The sequence below is a fragment of the Pelophylax lessonae genome, assembly GCF_965119305.1.
Source record: "Pelophylax lessonae genome assembly, chromosome: 3".
In the NCBI taxonomy this organism is placed as follows: Eukaryota; Metazoa; Chordata; class Amphibia; order Anura; family Ranidae; genus Pelophylax; species Pelophylax lessonae.
This window is the reverse complement of record NC_138770.1, coordinates 283,198,849-283,217,763: the sequence shown is the minus strand read 5'-3', so window position 1 is coordinate 283,217,763 and position 18,915 is coordinate 283,198,849. Positions and strand designations below refer to the sequence as shown.

The 18,915-nt window shown below is 43.1% G+C and overlaps 1 protein-coding gene across 4 annotated transcripts in view; it reads right to left on the bottom strand.

Annotated features, from left to right (window-relative positions):
- The window catches only part of ATP11B (ATPase phospholipid transporting 11B (putative)), a 358,393-nt gene that overhangs the window by 261,491 nt on the left and 77,987 nt on the right, over positions 1 to 18,915 (bottom strand). For all 4 annotated transcript variants that reach the window (XM_082249614.1, XM_082249613.1, XM_082249612.1 and 1 more), the window contains exons 3-7: positions 18,662 to 18,751; positions 8,317 to 8,397; positions 5,848 to 5,955; positions 5,618 to 5,746; positions 3,284 to 3,387 (exon numbers count right to left, since the gene is read on the bottom strand). In XM_082249614.1, coding sequence (XP_082105740.1) covers positions 3,284 to 3,387; positions 5,618 to 5,746; positions 5,848 to 5,955; positions 8,317 to 8,397; positions 18,662 to 18,751 — 512 coding nt within the window. The remainder of the gene's footprint in view (positions 1 to 3,283; positions 3,388 to 5,617; positions 5,747 to 5,847; positions 5,956 to 8,316; positions 8,398 to 18,661; positions 18,752 to 18,915) is intronic.

Genomic DNA, 18,915 nt, shown 5'->3' with positions numbered 1-18,915 from the left:
ATGATCCAAAACATAAAGCAAAATCTACAATGGAATGGTTCACAAATAAACATATCCAGGTGTTAGAATGGCCAAGTCAAAGTCCAGACCTGAATCCAATCAAGAATCTGTGGAAAGAACTGAAAAATGCTGTACACAAACGCTCTCCATCCAACCTCACTGAGCTCGAGCTGTTTCGCAAGGAGGAATGGGCAAAAATTTCAGTCTCTCGATGTGCAAAACTGATAGAGACATACCCCAAGCGACTTACAGCTGTAATCGCAGCAAAAGGTGGCGCTACAAAGTATTAACTAAAGGGGGCTGAATAATTTTGCACGCCCAATTTTTCCGTTTTTTATTTGTTAAAAAAGTTTGAAATATCCAATAAATTTCGTTCCACTTCATGATTGTGTCCCACTTGTTGATTCTTCACAAAAAAATTACAGTTTTATATCTTTATGTTTGAAGCCTGAAATGTGGCAAAAGGTTGCAAAGTTCAAGGGGGCCGAATACTTTCGCAAGGCACTGTATACCCCCTGGGGCTGCCCTATAGGCATAGCCAAGCTTTTCTAACCCTTTTCCGCCTAGTGTCCTACTACTAAGAGCGGCATAACCCATCTGTCAATGAAGATATGAAGCTGTGTCTGTCAATGAACTAAATAAAGAGGAAAAAGTGGTGGAACCAAGTCAAATCTGACACATTTTAGGCAAAACTCCACAAAAGGTCTGGAAAAAAATTATTGGCACCCTCAATTTAATATTTAGTAGCATGCCCCTTGGGAAAAAATAACTGAAATAAATTGCTTCCTGTAACCATCAATGTTTCTCACACCTCTCTACTGGAATTTTGGACCACTCTTCTTTCACCAACTGCGCCAGATCTTTCAGGTTTTGGAAGGGTTCCCTTTCCCAACTGCTGTTTGAGATCTCTCCACAGGTGCTCTATAGGATTAGATCTGGACTCATTGCTGGCCAGTTTAGTACTCTCCAGCGCTTTGTCTTAAACCACTTCTGGGTGCTTTTTGACATGAGTTTTTGGTCATTGTCCTGCTGTAAGACCCATGACCTCTGACAGAAACCCAACTTTCTGATACTGGGCCCTACATTTCACCCCAGAAATCTTTGGTAGTCTTCAGATTTCACGCACATGGTCAAGACAGCCAGTCCAGACTTTTTTGTTGCCCTTTCCCTTCTCCATGTGGCATACAGACACACAACAGAAGGGCTGAGTCAATTTTTCACTATTTTAACTGGTGGCCGGTGTGATTTCTATTTTGTCAGCACCTGTTAATTGATACAGGTGCGTTTAATTACAAATTACAGGAGCATCACAAACTTGGAATGCAATTATTTCCTAAAATTTTGAGAAGGTGTCAAATTTGCCCAGTCCACTCTTGGAGTTTTGCATGGAATGTTTAAGATTTGGCTTTTGGTTTCTTCAATTTGTTGTGTCATACCAATATAAATAAAACAAACAAACATGAGGATGCCTAAACATTTGTAATTGCAACAATTTTTTGGTGGTGCATTATGTGACAGAAATGCAGGGGTGTCAATGTTTTTGGCTATAACTGTAAATACTGCTCTCTCTTATGAGCAACAATCACACGTTTAAGACATAAAAATCCAAACCCCTCCTTGTATCTCACAACTTAACTTAACTAAGAGGTGTAGTTAAAGGTATAGAGACTGTTAACTGCAAAGTGAATGTTCACCTAGCTTAGCAAATAAGGAGAAACCTTGATTACTTCAGTCACAAAATTACATGGAGGAAAAACTTTCCTTTGCATGCGATTTCTTACTCAACGTGAACACAGCTTCTTCGTATTTACATAGCGAAGAGAACATGCTCTTTGAAAAGCAAATATACACTTTTAAAAGTGAACATTTACTTTGCTACAAGAACAGTTTCTGTTCCTTCAGTAATGCATGATAAAAAGGGGTGCTTTTCTTTATATTGTAGTCCTTATATATTCTAATTATATTTAATTATACAGAGTGATGGAAAATATAAACTGAAAATCCCAGCAGGCCAAGCAAAAAATTAAAAAGCTACTATAGAAACATAGAATGTGTCAGCAGATAAGAACCATTTGGCCCATCTAGTCTGCCCAATATATCTGAATCCTATGAATAGTCCCTGGCCCTATCTTATATGAAGGATAGCTTTATGTCTATCCCATGCATGCTTAAACTCCTTCACTGTATTTGCAGCTACCACTTCTGCAGGAAGGTTATTCCATGCATCCACTACTCTCTCAGTAAAGTAATACTTCCTCATATTACTTTTAAACCTTTGCCCCTCTAATTTAAAACTGTGTCCTCTTGTGGTAGTTTTTCTTCTTTTAAATATGCTCTCCTCCTTTACCGAGTTGATTGCCTTTATGTATTTAAAAGTTTCTATCATATCCCCTCTGTCTCTTCTTTCTTCCAAGCTATACATGTTAAGGTCCTTTAACCTTTCCTGGTAATTTTTTTCCTGCAATCCATATACTAGTTTAGTAGCTCTTCTCTGAACTCTCTCTAGAGTATCTATATCCTTCTGGAGATATGGCCTCCAGTACTGCGCACAATACTCCAAGTGAGGTCTCACCAGTGTTCTGTACAGCGGCATAAGCACTTCTCTCTTTCTACTGCTTATACCTCTCCCTATACATCCAAGCATTCTGCTGGCATTTCGTGCTGCTCTATTACATTGTCTTCCCACCTTTAAGTCTTCTGAAATAAATACTCCTAAATCCCTTTCCTCAGATACTGAGGTCAGGACTGTGTCAAATATTCTATATTCTGCCCTTGGGTTTTTACGCCCCAGGTGCATTATCTTGCACTTATCCACATTAAATTTCAGTTGCCAGAGTTCTGACCATTCTTCTAGTTTTCCTAAATCCTTTGAAAATCCTATGAAAATATCTCAAGCTAAAATATTTTGCTACTGACACTCCTGTGGCATTCAGATAATAACATCATGCAGGCAGACTCCAATGTGTTTTCTGTACAGGACAGAATTGTATTTCACTCTACAAGGAATATAATAAAACAAACAGTATACAAGAGCAAAGAACTAAGCTTATTCATACATGACGGTCATCACGTTCATAGTCATGTATGAACGGTTATGTGTAATTTTTTTTCTCATGTCCCATCCACCTATGTGCTCTTAGTTTACAGTTAACCAAGATGCAAGTCCAGAGGAGTTCTTAGGGACTTATCTGCTTGACCTGAGATGTACACCGCCACTTACTATATCAAATGTGGGCGGATATTTGGATCAATGCAATCTACACTTAGTCTTGAGATGAAATACCTGTAAAGGTCCGCCTCTGGCTGATGACATTCAATAACTGCGATTAAAGAGTCCAGATTTGCTACAGACTGTAATACTGCTGTTTCTGGAACGGCAAAGTGTGTCTGAAAAGAGATTTAAAGTATTCATGGTAAAAACATTTGCACTTCTGTGTTTTTAAAGCAGGGGAGCAGCAGAGAACATCATGAGGCTCAAGGGCTGCTCAAAACACTTTAAACCAAAGCTAAGCCTTACAATTGCTGGCTGACAAGGAATGTTAGGAGTAGAAAAAAAAAAAAAACCTGCACTGACAGCAATATGCAGCTTGCCACAGTTGACCATCTTCCTGCCACTGTTCAGTGCCTGGTTGAAAAAACGGCCCATTGGTTCAATTATTTCATTATCAATGTCCAGCAACAAGCAAGTAACAAGAGAAGTCAGAATGCATTTATCCACATACTTGTTTAGGGTTAGTGACTCACACATGACAGGCAGTCAGTTAGTGATCAGAAATTTAAACCTAAGTGTTTGTCAGCACAGGTTTCCTTTATGGTAAGAAGTTGAAGGAAGATGGGATGTGTATAGCTGCTACAAAACCATTTAGCGTAAAATACATTTATTTTATGATCAAGGCCAGGCCTACTCTAGACAAAATCAATAAAAAGGAAAAAAAAACCCTCACATTGATGGGGTACCCACAGGGGTACAGGATGAGGCTGCATTACTTGACTCTCTACTCTGGGCCAGATCCAGCATAGTCCTCTTCTGCCCAAAGTACTGGTCTGTGGCAGCCCCTCTGCCTTTTCATGTACAAGGCAGAGTTATCAACCTTGTAATGAACACCGTGAGGGTGAACTGCGGTCTAGAGCAACTGAGAGAAGGCTGTGGGGGACCCTGCTGGAGGGGGAAAAAACAAGTAATGCAGCCTCTTCAGCAATCTCCTGGACTTAACGAGTATTCATCCTTGCAGCGTGATGGGTCCTAATTGGCAAGGGTATTTTTTTTGTTGTACCCATAGATGGGCTTGTAAAGGCTTAAGTGTGCAGCTCCCATCTCGAACCAGCAATGCACCGGGGAGCAGTGGCTCTCCCGGGTCTCTCCCTCCCCATTGGCTCCTGCTGCTATCAATCGGTCAGTGAGGAGGGAGTGGGGCTCTCTGTCACAGGACACAGCGCAGTTTTGGGAGTGCGCACGCATGAATAGAGCGACCCGAGGAGGATCGGGGCTGTAAACCTATGCTGTACTAGATTAGAGAAGACAGACAGACGTGTGGTCTGGACCTTAAAACTCTCTACCCTTAGTGTAAGGGTAATCAAAATCTGCACCCTACAAAATAGCCCCAACAGCAGAAATGTGGAGGCTGACCTGATCTATATTTCTCCTGTATGTTCACTTAAAAGCACAATCCTTTTTTGTGAACTATACCACAAGATACATGAGCTTTTAAAGGCTACTACCTCCAATTCTCAATGGCAGCTAAACAAATAACCCATATGAAGAAATGTCAAAAATAGTATGCAGTGACAGAAATCAAGTATTTTTGGAAACTCTCTTCATGCTTTCTTTGTTTAGCCAAGATTGGCAAGGAGCCCTTAGTAGCCATGCATCCCTGCCGAGACTGTCATCCTCTTCCTGTTCTCTCCTCTGACCAGCAATTTAGCGTTAGGGGTTGTCAGATATAGAGGCCTGTCTCGGTAATAGTCTGTTGATAGGATAGTATCAAACTATTAAACTGTAAAAACAACCACCAATTGCTTTTATATTTTAATTAAAAGTGATGCCACTCAGCAGTGCACCGTTGTGCCATTCATTTCAAATAACACACAAAAACGGTGGTGCTAAAGCACACAACAAATACCATGTGTTGCTGTGTTTGGCATACAGTACAGCACCTCAGAGCTTTAGGTTATCTACAATGTCATCTACAGATACGTTTTGCCCTTGCAGGGACAAGTAGTAATACTTTTCTTTTTGTGAGGATCCATCAACCTAAGGCCCCTTTCACAATTGTACGACTTGTCCTGCAACTTGGGACTGCAAAGTCACATGACAAGTCACACCCCATGATTTCCAATGAGTACCGTTCATATCTGTGTGACTTCAAATCCCAGCAACCTCAAAGTAATCCCTGCACTACTTTGGTCTGAATTTGATGCGTTTTGAGGTCCACAGACCTCAAGATTACTCAGGCATTGCTTCAAGTCAATTCAAAATCACGCAACTTTTAAGTCGCACATGTGTGAAAGGGGCCTAAAATGTAGACAGTAGACCATGTATGGGCAACATAAGCATGCTGCTTCTTCAGCCGCAGACAAGGTATATTGGGACTCAAGTAGGGGGATACCAATCACATACTTTGAGATTTGTTTCTCCATCCAGACTTGCCGTTGTCACATGGCATGAACCATTCCCTCTGTCTGAAGATAGCAGCACCAGATCAGCAGGAAAGGTCTCATCTTTGGCTACTCTTACAATATCGCCTACCTAAAAGAGAAAGACAACATTAAAAACAAGCAAACTTCATAAAGATCACACTTTAAGCTTTGTGCTACCTAACCCCATTACTCAAAGTGATATAGACATACCCTGATGTTTTTTGATCTAGTCTTAACAAGACCTCCACTGCGAACAACATAAACTGGGGCTCCATTGACTTCATTGTCTGCTTTGTGTCGCAGCCAGTCTTCATAGCCCTGAAAATGCAACAGAGGAATAGGTTATGTGAGAGTTTTGTCAAAACAAGCTACTATGCATATATCACACACAGCGCTCATGTGGTTTCTAGGACAAGGTAAAACAGGAAGCCAAGAACATGACACAAGATAAATCATCATCATGTAAGAAGATGGCATGAATGACCTTTTTCAGAAAATACAGCAGTTTTTGGTTTTCTACTTTGTAGGATTTATCGAATCCCTCCTTGAACGTCTCAATAATTAAAAGAAATCTCAGCTTCTAAAGCTTCATCTTCATTGCAGCTGTAAAAATTTAAACCTATTTAATCTTACTACCACTTTCTTGTTACAGCAGTTGTGCCAAGTGTCTGACTGTGCAGTCCAAAAGCCATTAGAGGCAGACCCACAGCATTCAGCCACACAAGTGGGGTGGATGAATGGATCCCATATCTCCCAGGAGCCTGCAAAGCATTGCAACCACTATTGGTGCATAGAGGGGGGCAACGCACAGGTAGCTGAAGACGATTCCTCCAGTCCCAAGTTAGAGAGCTGAAAGAATTAATTACTGAACTGCGAGTGTGGCAACATCACTACACCTGTGTTTTCATAAAGTGGTTCTAAAGGCTGAAGGTTTTTTACCTCCATTCATTCAATGCGTGAAGGTAAAAATACTTCTGTTTGCAGCCCCCCAATCATTACCTGAGCGCATCCCTATTGGTTCTCACTGCTGTCAATCACAGCCAATAAGGAGAAAGTAGGGACGGGGGGTCATGAGCCACAGCTCTATGCCGCTTATGGATGCATAGAGCAGCGGCGCGGGAGCGAGCACGCAGTAGTGCCCCCAGGCAAAGCAGCTTTCTCTGGGGGTAGTGCTCGAGAGGGAGGATCCAGGAGCGCTGCTGGGGACTCAAAAAGTAGAGGATTGAAGCAGCTCCGTGCAAAACCATTGCACAGAACAAGTAGAAAATTTTTGTTGTAAAAACAAAAAACAAACACGCACACACACGAAGCGTTAATATCACTTGTTGCCCGTATAAGTTACTTATACAATGGCAAGGTGGCACTGCTGCACCGACTCACGTACCTGACACTTCCGGGTGTGATTATACAAAATGGGAGCCGATCGGCGGGTACTGTGGACTATGTCTGCCGACACCCACTGATCCTTCGGTACACAAGCAGAACATTGGTCTGCTTATGTAAACAAGGCAGATCGTCGTTCTGTCAGGAGGAAAGTCATTGATCCTGTGTTCCTGCAAAAGGAGGAACATGAATCAATGCCTTCCCCTAGTAAAAGCACTTCCCACACAATACACAAGCACTGGCTAGGAACACATTTAACCCTTTGATTGCCACTGTTAACCCCTTCACAGCCAGTTTCATTAGTACAGTGACAGTGCATATTTTTTAGCACTGATCACTAACAATGGCACTTTTTGGGGACCAGTTAGTGTCCAAATTTTCTGCCGCAATATCGCAGTCCCACTGTAAGTCGTTGGTCGCCGAAATTACTAGTAAAAAAAAAAAAGAAAAAAATATATAAAAAAACATTCCATAGTTTGTAGATGCTATAACGTTTGCGCAAACCAATCAATACACGCTTATTGGGATTTTTTTACCAAAAACCTGTAGCAGAATACATATTGGCCTACATCGATGAAGAAATTTGATGTGTTCATTTTTTTTTTTTAATTGAATAGGTTTAATAGCAGAAAGGAAAAAAAAATTAGAAAGCTCTATTTGGGGCTGGGGGGGGCACATTTTATTTGGGTACATCGTCACACGACGAAGCACTTGTCAGTTAAACTAAACTAGTGCCGTATCGCAAAAAAAAATGGCCTGATCGTTAAGGGGTAAATCTTCTGGAGGTCAAGTGGTTAAAATCTAAGAGTCCCTCAGCTCCAATGACACAAGGAACGTTTAGGAAGCAGGGCCAAACCCCCAATTCAGGTAGGGAAGGGATGGAGAGGCTGCAGAATTTGACTAAGTTTCATGTTACACCCCAAGTACGGGTGTTACATGGACTATTGTCAGAAAGGTGAAATTAGCCATTGATATTTCCTGCATGTGAATGAGCAGGCAGCTCAAGCAAAGTAGCATTTTGTCTGATCCATTCGCAGGAGTAAATAAGGAGAAAACATGCGTAGTTCTAACACAACAGCTGTCCAACTTTGTCTCACACTAACACAGGAAAGTGCATAAAAATTATATTACTAAAATTTTTCCACATAGTTCCCTATAATGACCAAACACTTTCTTCCTCCAATAAAACTGTCAAATGTGTTAAAGACTCTCATGCAAAACTATTTCATCCGTTGCAAAAGAGATATTAGCAGTATGGAGTAATGAATTTTCTTTTTTACGTTATTTATGCAATACCTGTTTAATGGCAGTCACTGTAATTACAAAAAATAATGGAAGTCCGCTTGTTACTGGACTTGTTGGTGTATCGATCATAAGCTGCAAAGAAAAAAAAAAAGGAACTGTTAATGATACATAGATATTCTCACATGAAACCTCTTTCAGATGCTTTTAGGAAGACACACCAAGCAAGTTACATCTGTGCTTCCAACTGCCTCTACAAGAAGAGTCATTCATCCTTTATAAGGATCCAAAAGAGATCAGGGATACTTATAAGCGATATACCGATCTATATATTTTCACACATTTGCACAATTGTCTAAGCTTCTTGTTCACCTTTAAGAGTTTATTTCTTCTAACACATACAGCATAACAAGAATTACATATTCAGAAATGCATACCAATATTCTACAAATTATGTAAAACACACAGTAAAAACCATATTTCAAATTTATAAAATCTGGGTGCTGAAAACTCCCAAAACAACTACCGGTATTTGCTTGCTTTCATTTCTTAATTTGTGCCAAAAAAACAAGACAGAACTTCCCTGGCTTTAAATGTGTGCCTTTATTTGTTTCTCTATAAGGTGCCCATTATATTGACATATGGCATGGTAACATTAGAGTGGATCTTTAGCCATAACAGTTTCATAATAAATCTTTTAACAAAAGAACACAGATTTCACATTAATAAATATGCTACCAAAACTAGTGTGTGCTGTAAGCTATCTCCAGCATTGCTCCTGTTTCTTCTTGGGGGCCACCAGTCAAAAAAAATTAAAAAAGACAGCAGCTACAAATCCTGTAGCTGCTAACTTTTAATACAAGGACACTTATCTGTGCAGTGATCCCACGATATCGGCACCCCAAACCGAATCGACCATCGGTTTCAGGTGCAGGCGCCAGCACTGCAAGGGAAACCGGAAGTGAAGCCTTCAGGCTTTCTGAATAGTCCTGTCATCTCCTGGGACACACACAGATCCCTAAAGGCAGTGGGGGGAGGTCATGACGTAGAGCACAGTGAGGCGACCTTACCAGGAAGTGGGAGCATGTACCAGTCAAAACCACGTACCCTGTCCCTCTTTCCCCCTAAAAAGTGCCAAATGTGGGGAAGGGTGCAAACAAGTGAAGCTTCCCCTTTTGGGTGGAGCTCCGCTTTAGCCTCAAAAACTATGTCACTTTCACCAATTCAAATATGTACCAAGTATGTATAAGTATGTGTTTCCAGCCTTAATTGTAGGTCTTTGCTCAAACAGGGCCAGGTCACACCACAGAAACGCTGTTCAACTGTGTTCCAGATGTGTTTTTTTTTTGCCCCTTTTCCTGAGTTTTATTTTTGAGGCAATACTTTCTGGTGCGTTTTTGATGCGTTTAAATGTGTTCTAGTGCAGATTGTCGCACTGCAGTGCAGTTCTTGGATTCGTACTATTATGATGATGTCACATGTTATGCAGTGGGAGTGGCAGGGTGGGAGCTGCTTTTTCAAGCCTCCTAGTAGAACTCAATGCAGTTTACACCATTACTACATGTGAGTGCAATATAGATGGTTTTTATGATTAACATTTAACCACCTGCATTCCCAAGATTTTACCCCCTTCATGACAGGGCCATCACTAGCTTTTTAGCACTACGCGGTCATACAGCACTGTACCCAAATTAACTTTATATAATTTTTTTCACACAGAGCACATATAGAGTTTTCTTTTGCTGGTATTTGATCACCACTGTGGTTTATATTTTATAATATATAAACGAAAAAAAGATCAAAGAAAATGTTAAAATTTTGAAATATTTTTTACTTTCTGCTATAAAACAAATTTATTCATAATTCAGGCCAAAATATATTCTGCTACTTCTCTGGCAAAAAGAAAAATCCCAATAAGTGTATATTAATTGGTTTGTGTGAAAGTTACAAACTATAGTAGAATATACAGGAATTTTTATTTATTTTTCAGCATACTTACCTTTTTTGAAGCTGATCCAACCCAATCTCCAGCGGTGGAAGCTATGCAGGGGACATGGCCAACAACGGCTGTGAAATGAATGGGGAGTGACGTCACCCATTGACTAACTATGGGGCTTCCGTTGTCGGCTGTGTCTTCTGCACCCGCCTCCACAGCAAAGCTGCGGCTGACAGCTCAGCGTGGGATTGGGTCGGATGGACTTAAGAAAAAAAACTGGATTTTTGACTTACCGTAAAATCCTTTTCTCTTAAGCTCATTGACAGACGCAGGACTGATATCTTGATATTCGTAGGGTTATACTGCCCCCTACAGGAGTAGGACACTATGCAGGAAAAAAGTTCTGGCCACACCCATGGGCAGTCCCAGGGGGTATATCCTCTCTCTCCCTGCCACAGGATGAGAAGTTATGTAAAAAAGCAGTGTCAGAGACTAATACCAACCCAACTCAAAATAGAGGGGCGGGTACTGCGTCTGTCAATGAGCTTAAGAGAAAAGGATTTTACGGTAAGTCAAAAATCAAGTTTTTCTGTCGCTCATTGACAGACGCAGGACTGATATCTTGATATCCGTAGGGACGTCCCAAAGCAGTGCCATAAATGAGGGGTGGGATAACAGAAATAAAATCCAATCCAGAAGGCCAAAACAGAGCCAACCAGAAGACCAGAGGACTCATCGAAACAAGCAGATGAGACCCACCTGAAAAAAACTAAACCCCGGGGTAGACCAAAGGTCCCCTCAAACAGCAGCCTGCAAAACCTTGCGGCCAACAGAGGCATCCGCCGATGAAAGCACATCAACCTTATAAAATTTTGTAAAGATATGAACCGACGACCAGGTAGCCGCCGTGCAAACATGAAGCACTGACGCCTGATGGCTGAAGGCCCAGGAAGCACTAAGAGCCCGAGTAGAGTGCGCCTTAACAGGGAACGGAGGAACCCAACCCTTAATAGAATAAGCCTGCACCACCGTCTGTCTGATCCATCTGGAGATAGTCGCGGCAGACGCAGGCAACCCCTTTCTAGGGCCATCCGTGATCACAAAAAGTGAATCAGCCTTACGAAAAGAGTCAGTAGTAGCCAAGTACACCCTGATCGCCCGAACCACATCCAAGGAGTGTAACGCAAATTCCCGAGGATGACTGGGCTTAGGACACAGGGAAGGTAACACAATCTCCTCATTAAGGTGAAAGTCGGAAACCACCTTAGGAAGGAAGGATGGATTCGGACGAAGAACCACCTTATCCCTATGAACCACCAGATAGGGGGAACGACAGGACAACGCAGCCAGTTCCGACACCTTGCGTGCAGAAGTGATAGCCACCAAAAAGGCCAGCTTCTGGGATAAGGTAAGCAAGGGAATATCCCTAATATATTTTCAAAGGGAGGTTTCTGGAGAACCAACAACACCAAATTAAGATCCCAGGGTGTGCGCACCGGAGGAGCCAGGTGCCGCACCCCCTGGATGAAGTTCCGCACCAAAGAATGAGTAGCCAGTGGCCTCTGGAAGAAGATCGCCAATGCTGAAACCTGACCCTTGATAGTGCTCAAGGCCAGCTTCTGCTCAACCCCCCGTTGCAGGAAGGCCTATATCCGAGCCACCGAGTAAGAACGTGGAGGAACCCCTAGGGACTAACACCACGCGATATAAGACTTCCATGTGCGATGATAGATCTTTCTGGAAGTCGCTTTCCTCGCTTTAATCAGTAGGAATAACTGAAACAGACAAACCCCTGTCCTTCAGCACCTGGCTCTCAACAGCCAAGCCGTCAAAGCCAGCGATCGTAAAACAGGATGGAAGATCGGTCCCTGAGACAGCAGATCCTCCCTGAGAGGAAGTCGTCAAGGAGCGTCCGCGACCAGCCTGACCAAGTCGGCGTACCAGGCCCGACGAGGCCTGTCCGGAGCCACAAGGATGACTGGAATTCCCTCCGCCTCTATCCTGCGAAGAAGTTTCGGCAGCAACTTGAGGAGGAAAGGCATACAGCAGCCGATACTGCCCCCGCGGAGCAACCAGCGCGTCTGCAGGGTCCGCCCGAGGATCGCGGGAGCGGACTGCAAACCTCTGCACCTTCCTGTTGAGCCGAGATTCCAACAGATCCACGTCCAGGGTGCCCCAATGAAGGCACAACTGGTGAAACACCTCTGGATGAAGAGACCATTCCCCTTGATCCAAGGTCTGATGGCTGAGAAAGTCCGCCTGCCAATTTTACATGCCCGGAATGTGAACTGCAGAAAGAGCCGGAACAAACCGTTCCGCCCAATGAAGAATGCTGGCCACTTCTATGGCCGCCAGAACACTCTTGGTGCCCCCTGGTGATGGACATAAGACACGGCCGTGGCATTGTCCGACTGAATCCGAACCGGGTAGCCCCGAAGATGCTCGATCCAGTGAACCAGGCAAAAGCTGATCGCTCTCAGTTCCAACACATTTATCGGCCACCTGGATTCTTCCAGGGACCAGAGCCCCTGAGCAGCCAGAGACTCCCTGGTCCGCTCGCTCAGCCGGATCCGATTGTCCAGGGAATAGGGATTCCGGTTCCATTTGAGAAGAATCTCCTTTTGGAGAGTCTGTGTATGAAACTGAGCCTGCGGAGACTCCGTATCGAGGAGGAGGTCGTCCAGGTAGCCCAGGACCGATATGCCCCGCTGCGGCAACAGCACCAGAACTGGGGCCAAAACCTTTGTGAAAACCCGGGGAGCAGAAGCGAGACCAAAGGGTAATGCCACAATCTGATAATGGTCCTCTCCCACAGCAAAGCGCAGAAACCGCTGGTGTCCTGCGTAAATGGGAGCATGAAGATAGGCATCCTTGATGTCTATGGACGCCAGAAAATCCCCCTGATGCAGGGAGGCCACCACTGTGCGAATGGACTCCACTCCTTGTTGCATCAAGTACTGCACTGCCCCCAATAGAGCCATTAGGCGATTCGGGGACAGTCGCATATTGGAAGGGAAGAACCGCACCGGTGGAAGCGATCGAAACTCGATCTTGTATCCCGACCGTATGACCTCGTGAACCATTTGTCTTGAATCCTGGAGAGCCACGGGTCCGACACCCCCCCACCCCTGATATGGGTGGGGGCGCACCTTCAGGCTGAAGCGGTCTTATCCTCAGGTCTGGAAGGACCGTATTTTTGCTTACCAGACCAGGGTCTCTTGAAACCCCCCCGGAGGCTCACCACACGATGCACCAGAGTTCAAAAGGACTGCTCTCAGCGTTGTCTACATGACAAGGAAGTCCTGTGGAGCGATCTTCCTGGGTCTAGGGAGGGGCTCCGCCCCCTCACACGCCCTCAGTAACTCCCACAGCTGCCCAGCTCTGCAAACAAAACGAGCTGGGTGTACCAAGATGGCCACCCCCATGAGCCACATGAGGGACTCCAAACAAATGGCAGCCCCGCGCGCTGCGGTGGGAAGGGGAGTCCCCACATCTACTAACAGACGATCAATCGGCAGGTAGGCCCTGGGAAGCCAGGGAGGAAGCCCCCCGCACAACAGCCGTCCGCACTCGGGACCCCCCCACCCCCTTAGCGGCTTGCATGAACGGCTAGCCACCCCACACACACACAAACACCCCCCAGTAGGGGGGAAGGGAGGGGGGAGAGGGACACCACAGGGGGAGGGTGCACAGGAGAACCCAAATTAGTGTGGGTCCGACCGTCCCATGGAGGGGCCCGGGTCCACCCCAGAGTCAGCCATGAGGAGAAGGGGGGAAACATTTACTCACCATACCGGAACAGAGCAGGCGCCACTCCAGACAAAACCCCTCCCCGCCCAGTGGGGGGGGGGGTCGGCCAAGGGAGACGCTGCGACTCGGCCGTCGACCGGTCATATGTGAATCGGCGGGACGTTTAACCCGCGAGCCAGTCCCCGTCCAGCGGGACTATGTCGCGGCCGACCCAGCGCGGAGCTAGGGCCTGCACGCGCTCGTAGGCCGACTGGGGTGACCACTGGATCTCAACATCCAGCCCGTCGCCCAGATCCGGCATAATTGCTTAAAAAAAAGATCTAAAAAAGCTTGCCAGGACCAGAGATCCCAGCAAGGAACTTAGGTCCTTACTCCTGATTAGGCAGAAAAAAAACTGACATCCTGTGGCAGGGAGAGAGAGGATATACCCCCTGGGACTGCCCATGGGTGTGGCCAGAACTTTTTTCCTGCCTAGTGTCCTACTCCTGTAGGGGGCAGTATAACCCCTACGGATATCAAGATATCAGTCCTGCGTCTGTCAATGAGCGAAGAAGAAATGTAAGTATACTCATTTCTTCTTTACAGGGCTAAATTGGTGGAAATCTATAGATGCAGGGATTTTAATTTCAGGGTGGACTTATCCTTTAATACTATTATTGGCAGTAATCAGTGACTTGTAGCGAGACTGATGCGGTGAGGTAGGCAATCTGACAGTTACTGACTGACACTGATAACACCAGTGACACAAATACAGTGATCAGTGATAATATTGTACACCGTCACTGTACTGACACTGGCTGAGAGGGGGTTTACATCACTTGGTATTTAAGGGGTTAAATGTGTGTCTAACAAGTGTTCATGTGTGTATTATGTGCTGCTTTGTTACTAAAAGTATATTTGTTTCTTCTCCCTGCTTTGCCCTGAACCAAGGAGCAACGTACAGGAACGTTGTGCCTTTAGGAACCGGCCGTCCGCAGTAGAATGGGGGCAGTACTGAAGTGGTTTATAAATGCTACGAAAAGTGGCAGCAGTATGGGGGCAGTACTGAAGTGGTTTATAAATGTGACGAAGAGTGGCAATTTCTCTTTTTTTTTGTGTGCGTTACGTTCTAAATGCTTTGTCTTTGTGCAAATACCTGAAGTTTGTTCTGGTAAAGACTTCTAGTACAGTTAGGCCTCGTTCATATTGGCATTAGGAATAGCTGTTTAGGGTATGTTTTTGTTGTTCCCTGAACTACTAACAAATGCAGCCCAAAATGTATAAATGGACAGCGGACAGAGACGTTAATTAAAAAAGGTGTAGCATTTGCATCGCTTCATGCTGTTGTGCGGCAAAAACAACCCTACAAGTGGAGTCTAGGACACATTGAAAACTTGTCAAATCTTTCCAATAAAGACTATAGTAATGTGCCGTAAACATGCCTGTAGCATAACACAATTGTGATTTGTTTACAGTGCGTTTGATAAGCATTTAGAAAAAACTCAGTGAGTTAAAAAAAAAAAAAACATGCTAGAGAAATACAATATCCTAGAAAACACGTGATAGAGGAGATTTTAGATTGTACAACAGTCACTTTATTATTTATCATTATTAATATAGAATTATATAATTTGTATACTTATAAATTTAAAGGATATCATTTATTTAAAATAAATTATACAATGCAATATTGTAATAAAATCTAGCGAAAGACTATGTCTAAAGTTATTTCCTCTGTCATTTTCCCCTTTAAATCAAAGGACAGAAAAAATTGCCGTAAAAAGTAGGCCACACCCCTATATATATTACACCAAAAAATAGAGAAAGAAAAAAAGTGGGGTTTTGTAGGCCAAAACGAGATGGTCAGAATATGATGTAACAGCAAGTTTGTTAAAAACGCATGTTTATTAATTCTTTCTCATAAAAGGCATGTGCAAACATGCTCTAAAGACATACATACATATAACATATAATGAGATAAAAACAAGAACACTGATAAGGATAACCAAGTGGTGGGTCTCAACAAGAGAAGGTGGAAATTGGTCCCTGCGCAGCCAATGCGTTTCGCTTGGTTTTGCTTCTTCAGGGCTTAGGAGACGAAGAAACCAACTAGTGTTCCCTCATGTGTAAAATCATGGGGCAGACGGCAGTTCCGTAGGTAAACTCAAGTTGTATGTCAGGCATGGACTTTATATAGAAATACAATGATGATGGGATGGTGAATTATACACTCTTTATATTTTAAATGTGCAAGCGAAGTATTGGGGTACATGTGCGTATATATATATATATATATATATATATATATATATATATATATATATATATATATATATATATATATATATATATATATATATATTATATAGAGCACATGCTGTATTAGTATATATTTATAGTGCCCCAATACTATAAAAATAATGGCATTAAATCACCATATCCACATCCATAAGATGACAAATTTCATCCTCATTAAGGGTTTTGTATGATTGACCAGGCAGGTATTTATTTGGATAATGCTCCCGGGCAAACACTTAGTCCCTTAGTCATGGTGGAAAAGGGAAAGGAAACCAGAGGATGTCATAGGGAGTAATTATAAACTCCTTTAAGAGGAAAATCCTCTTGTGTGCCCTTATCGACCGTTCTGCTGCCTGAACGGTCTCCTAAGCCCTGAAGCAAAACCTAGCGAAACGCATTGGCTGCGCAGGGACCAATTTCCACCTTCTCTTGTTGAGACCCACCACTTGGTTATCCTCATCAGTGTTCTTGTTTTTATGTCATTATATGTTATACGTATGTATGTCTTTAGAGCATGTTTGCACATGCCTTTTATGAGAAAGAATAAACATGCATTTTTAACAAACTTGCTGTGTTACATCATATTCTGACCATCTCATTTTGGCCTACAAAACCCCACTTTTTTTCTCTCTCTATTTTTTGGAGTAAATCAAAGGACATCACTTGAAGGGCGCCTGGAGTGCGCCGAAATGCGCTGATAGAGGATGAAGATATCAGCTCTATGTATGTTCTAAAAAAAGTGAACCACCTCTTTATACACAATTCATTCTTTTCCACCTTTATGTTTTTCCTGACAAACTGCCACCTTTATTAACTTCTTGCCACCCTCTTCCTACCAAGGCCAATTTTCAGCACTGACACATCCTTGAAAAAAGGCCCCACCTGGCCGAAACGCGTAGGATAATTCCTAGGACCTTCCCTCTGAATCTAGTTCCAAATAAGATATGGAACAACAGAGCAAAATGTCCGTTTAAAGTCATCTATTTCTCACCTGTCACACATTTTTCTATACCTTTACACTTCTAAACACAATGGGCCTTAACCCATGCACCAAAATCTTTGTATAATGGGTTTTCACCCGTCCATTTAAAATTGTATTGTAAATATTTAATAAATGGTTTTATTTTACTATACTCCCTGACTTACTCTTGCCCATAAAGTCCCAAATACCGGGTATAAAGGCACCCACAACCACAGTACTATAGAACGGGACAGTGGCAAAAAACTACTACAGGGATCCACTGAGATCAAAAACCCCTCTTCTACACTTTGCATGCAGTGTTGCATGACCGTGCAATTTGTCATTTAAACAAAATTAATGTTTTGACACACTTTTTGCTAAACAAACGAAAAAGGGGGGGGGGTGAATTTTCTTCGTTTCGGTTAGAAGAATTTGTAAATAAGTAATTTTCCTCCTTCACTGATGTGCGCTGATGAGGCTGCACTTGTGTGCAGTGCTGGTGCTCCACTGATCATCAGTGCTCCCCAATTATCAGTGTAGATGTCCCCTGTGTGGATTTGCTGGTTATCGGCTCTCCTCTCCTCATGCGCTGTCAGCGTGAAGACAGGATTGCCGATAACCGGCAAATCCTGTGTACATTTTGATCAGCTGTGATTGGACACAGCTGATCAAGTGGTAAAGAGCCGCAGTGATTGGTTCTTACTCTGATCTGTGATCAGCTGCATCCTAAGGACGCAGTGATCATGGATCACTGCCAATGCGTGCCGCAGGGGATGCACAGGCAGCACGATCACAGGACGATGTCATGACGGCCTCCCGGCAAAGTGCGACCGTACTGTAGCTTGCATTTGGCTATATTGCAGTCAGGAAGAGGTTAAAGAATTGCAGTTTAAGGCCTTAAAAGGAAGCTAACCTATTCTGACCTAGAATATATTCTTTATATTATGATGCAACTTTCTGCTCTTTGCTGCTGCTGAATAGCTTCAAGTCTGCAAAGCGGGCAGTACTGTAAAAAAAATTCACAGTAATAACAACCAACGTGCCTTAAAAAATTGACCTTTGAGGGCACTGTTGAAGAGAGTGAACAGATTCTCATCTTCTCTGTAAAGTAGGTATACACCGATTGAAAATCGTCCAGTTCAGCAGGAACTAGCCAAATTTTGCTTAGTGTGTACCACTGTCTGTTCAATAGAAGCCAGATTGCATAACCCAGTCATTTCAGCAGCAAGAATCCACCCATTCTTGCCACAGAAAGCGATTGCAGGTAACAAGCCCTGCAAAAGTGGCATTATGACTTTGTTTTACTGCTGTACAAGTTCCTGAAGTGTATAATCAACAAAAGCCTTATGGGTTAAGTAAAAAAAAAATGTATGCCTATTTCCTACAAAGCATAACACATATCTAGCATGCTCACAAAAATCAATCAATGCTCTAGGTTTTAAAAAAATACCTTCTGTACCAAAGTGTCAACTTACCTGAACAAGAAATATGATGAGAAAGTAGAAATTGGCTATTCTTCTAAATTGTTCAAACAAATTTTTTGGAACAAAATTCAACACAGTGTACTGTAAAGAAAAAAAGGAAATGGCTATAATGCATATAAAAACAAGGGGACATTACAAATATTGAGAAAAAAACAGCATAAACACCACGAGTATCCATAAGGCACTGCATTCGTAAAGAACAGATCTCCTGGCTTCTTTATGTTACAAAAGTTTTGAGTTTTACA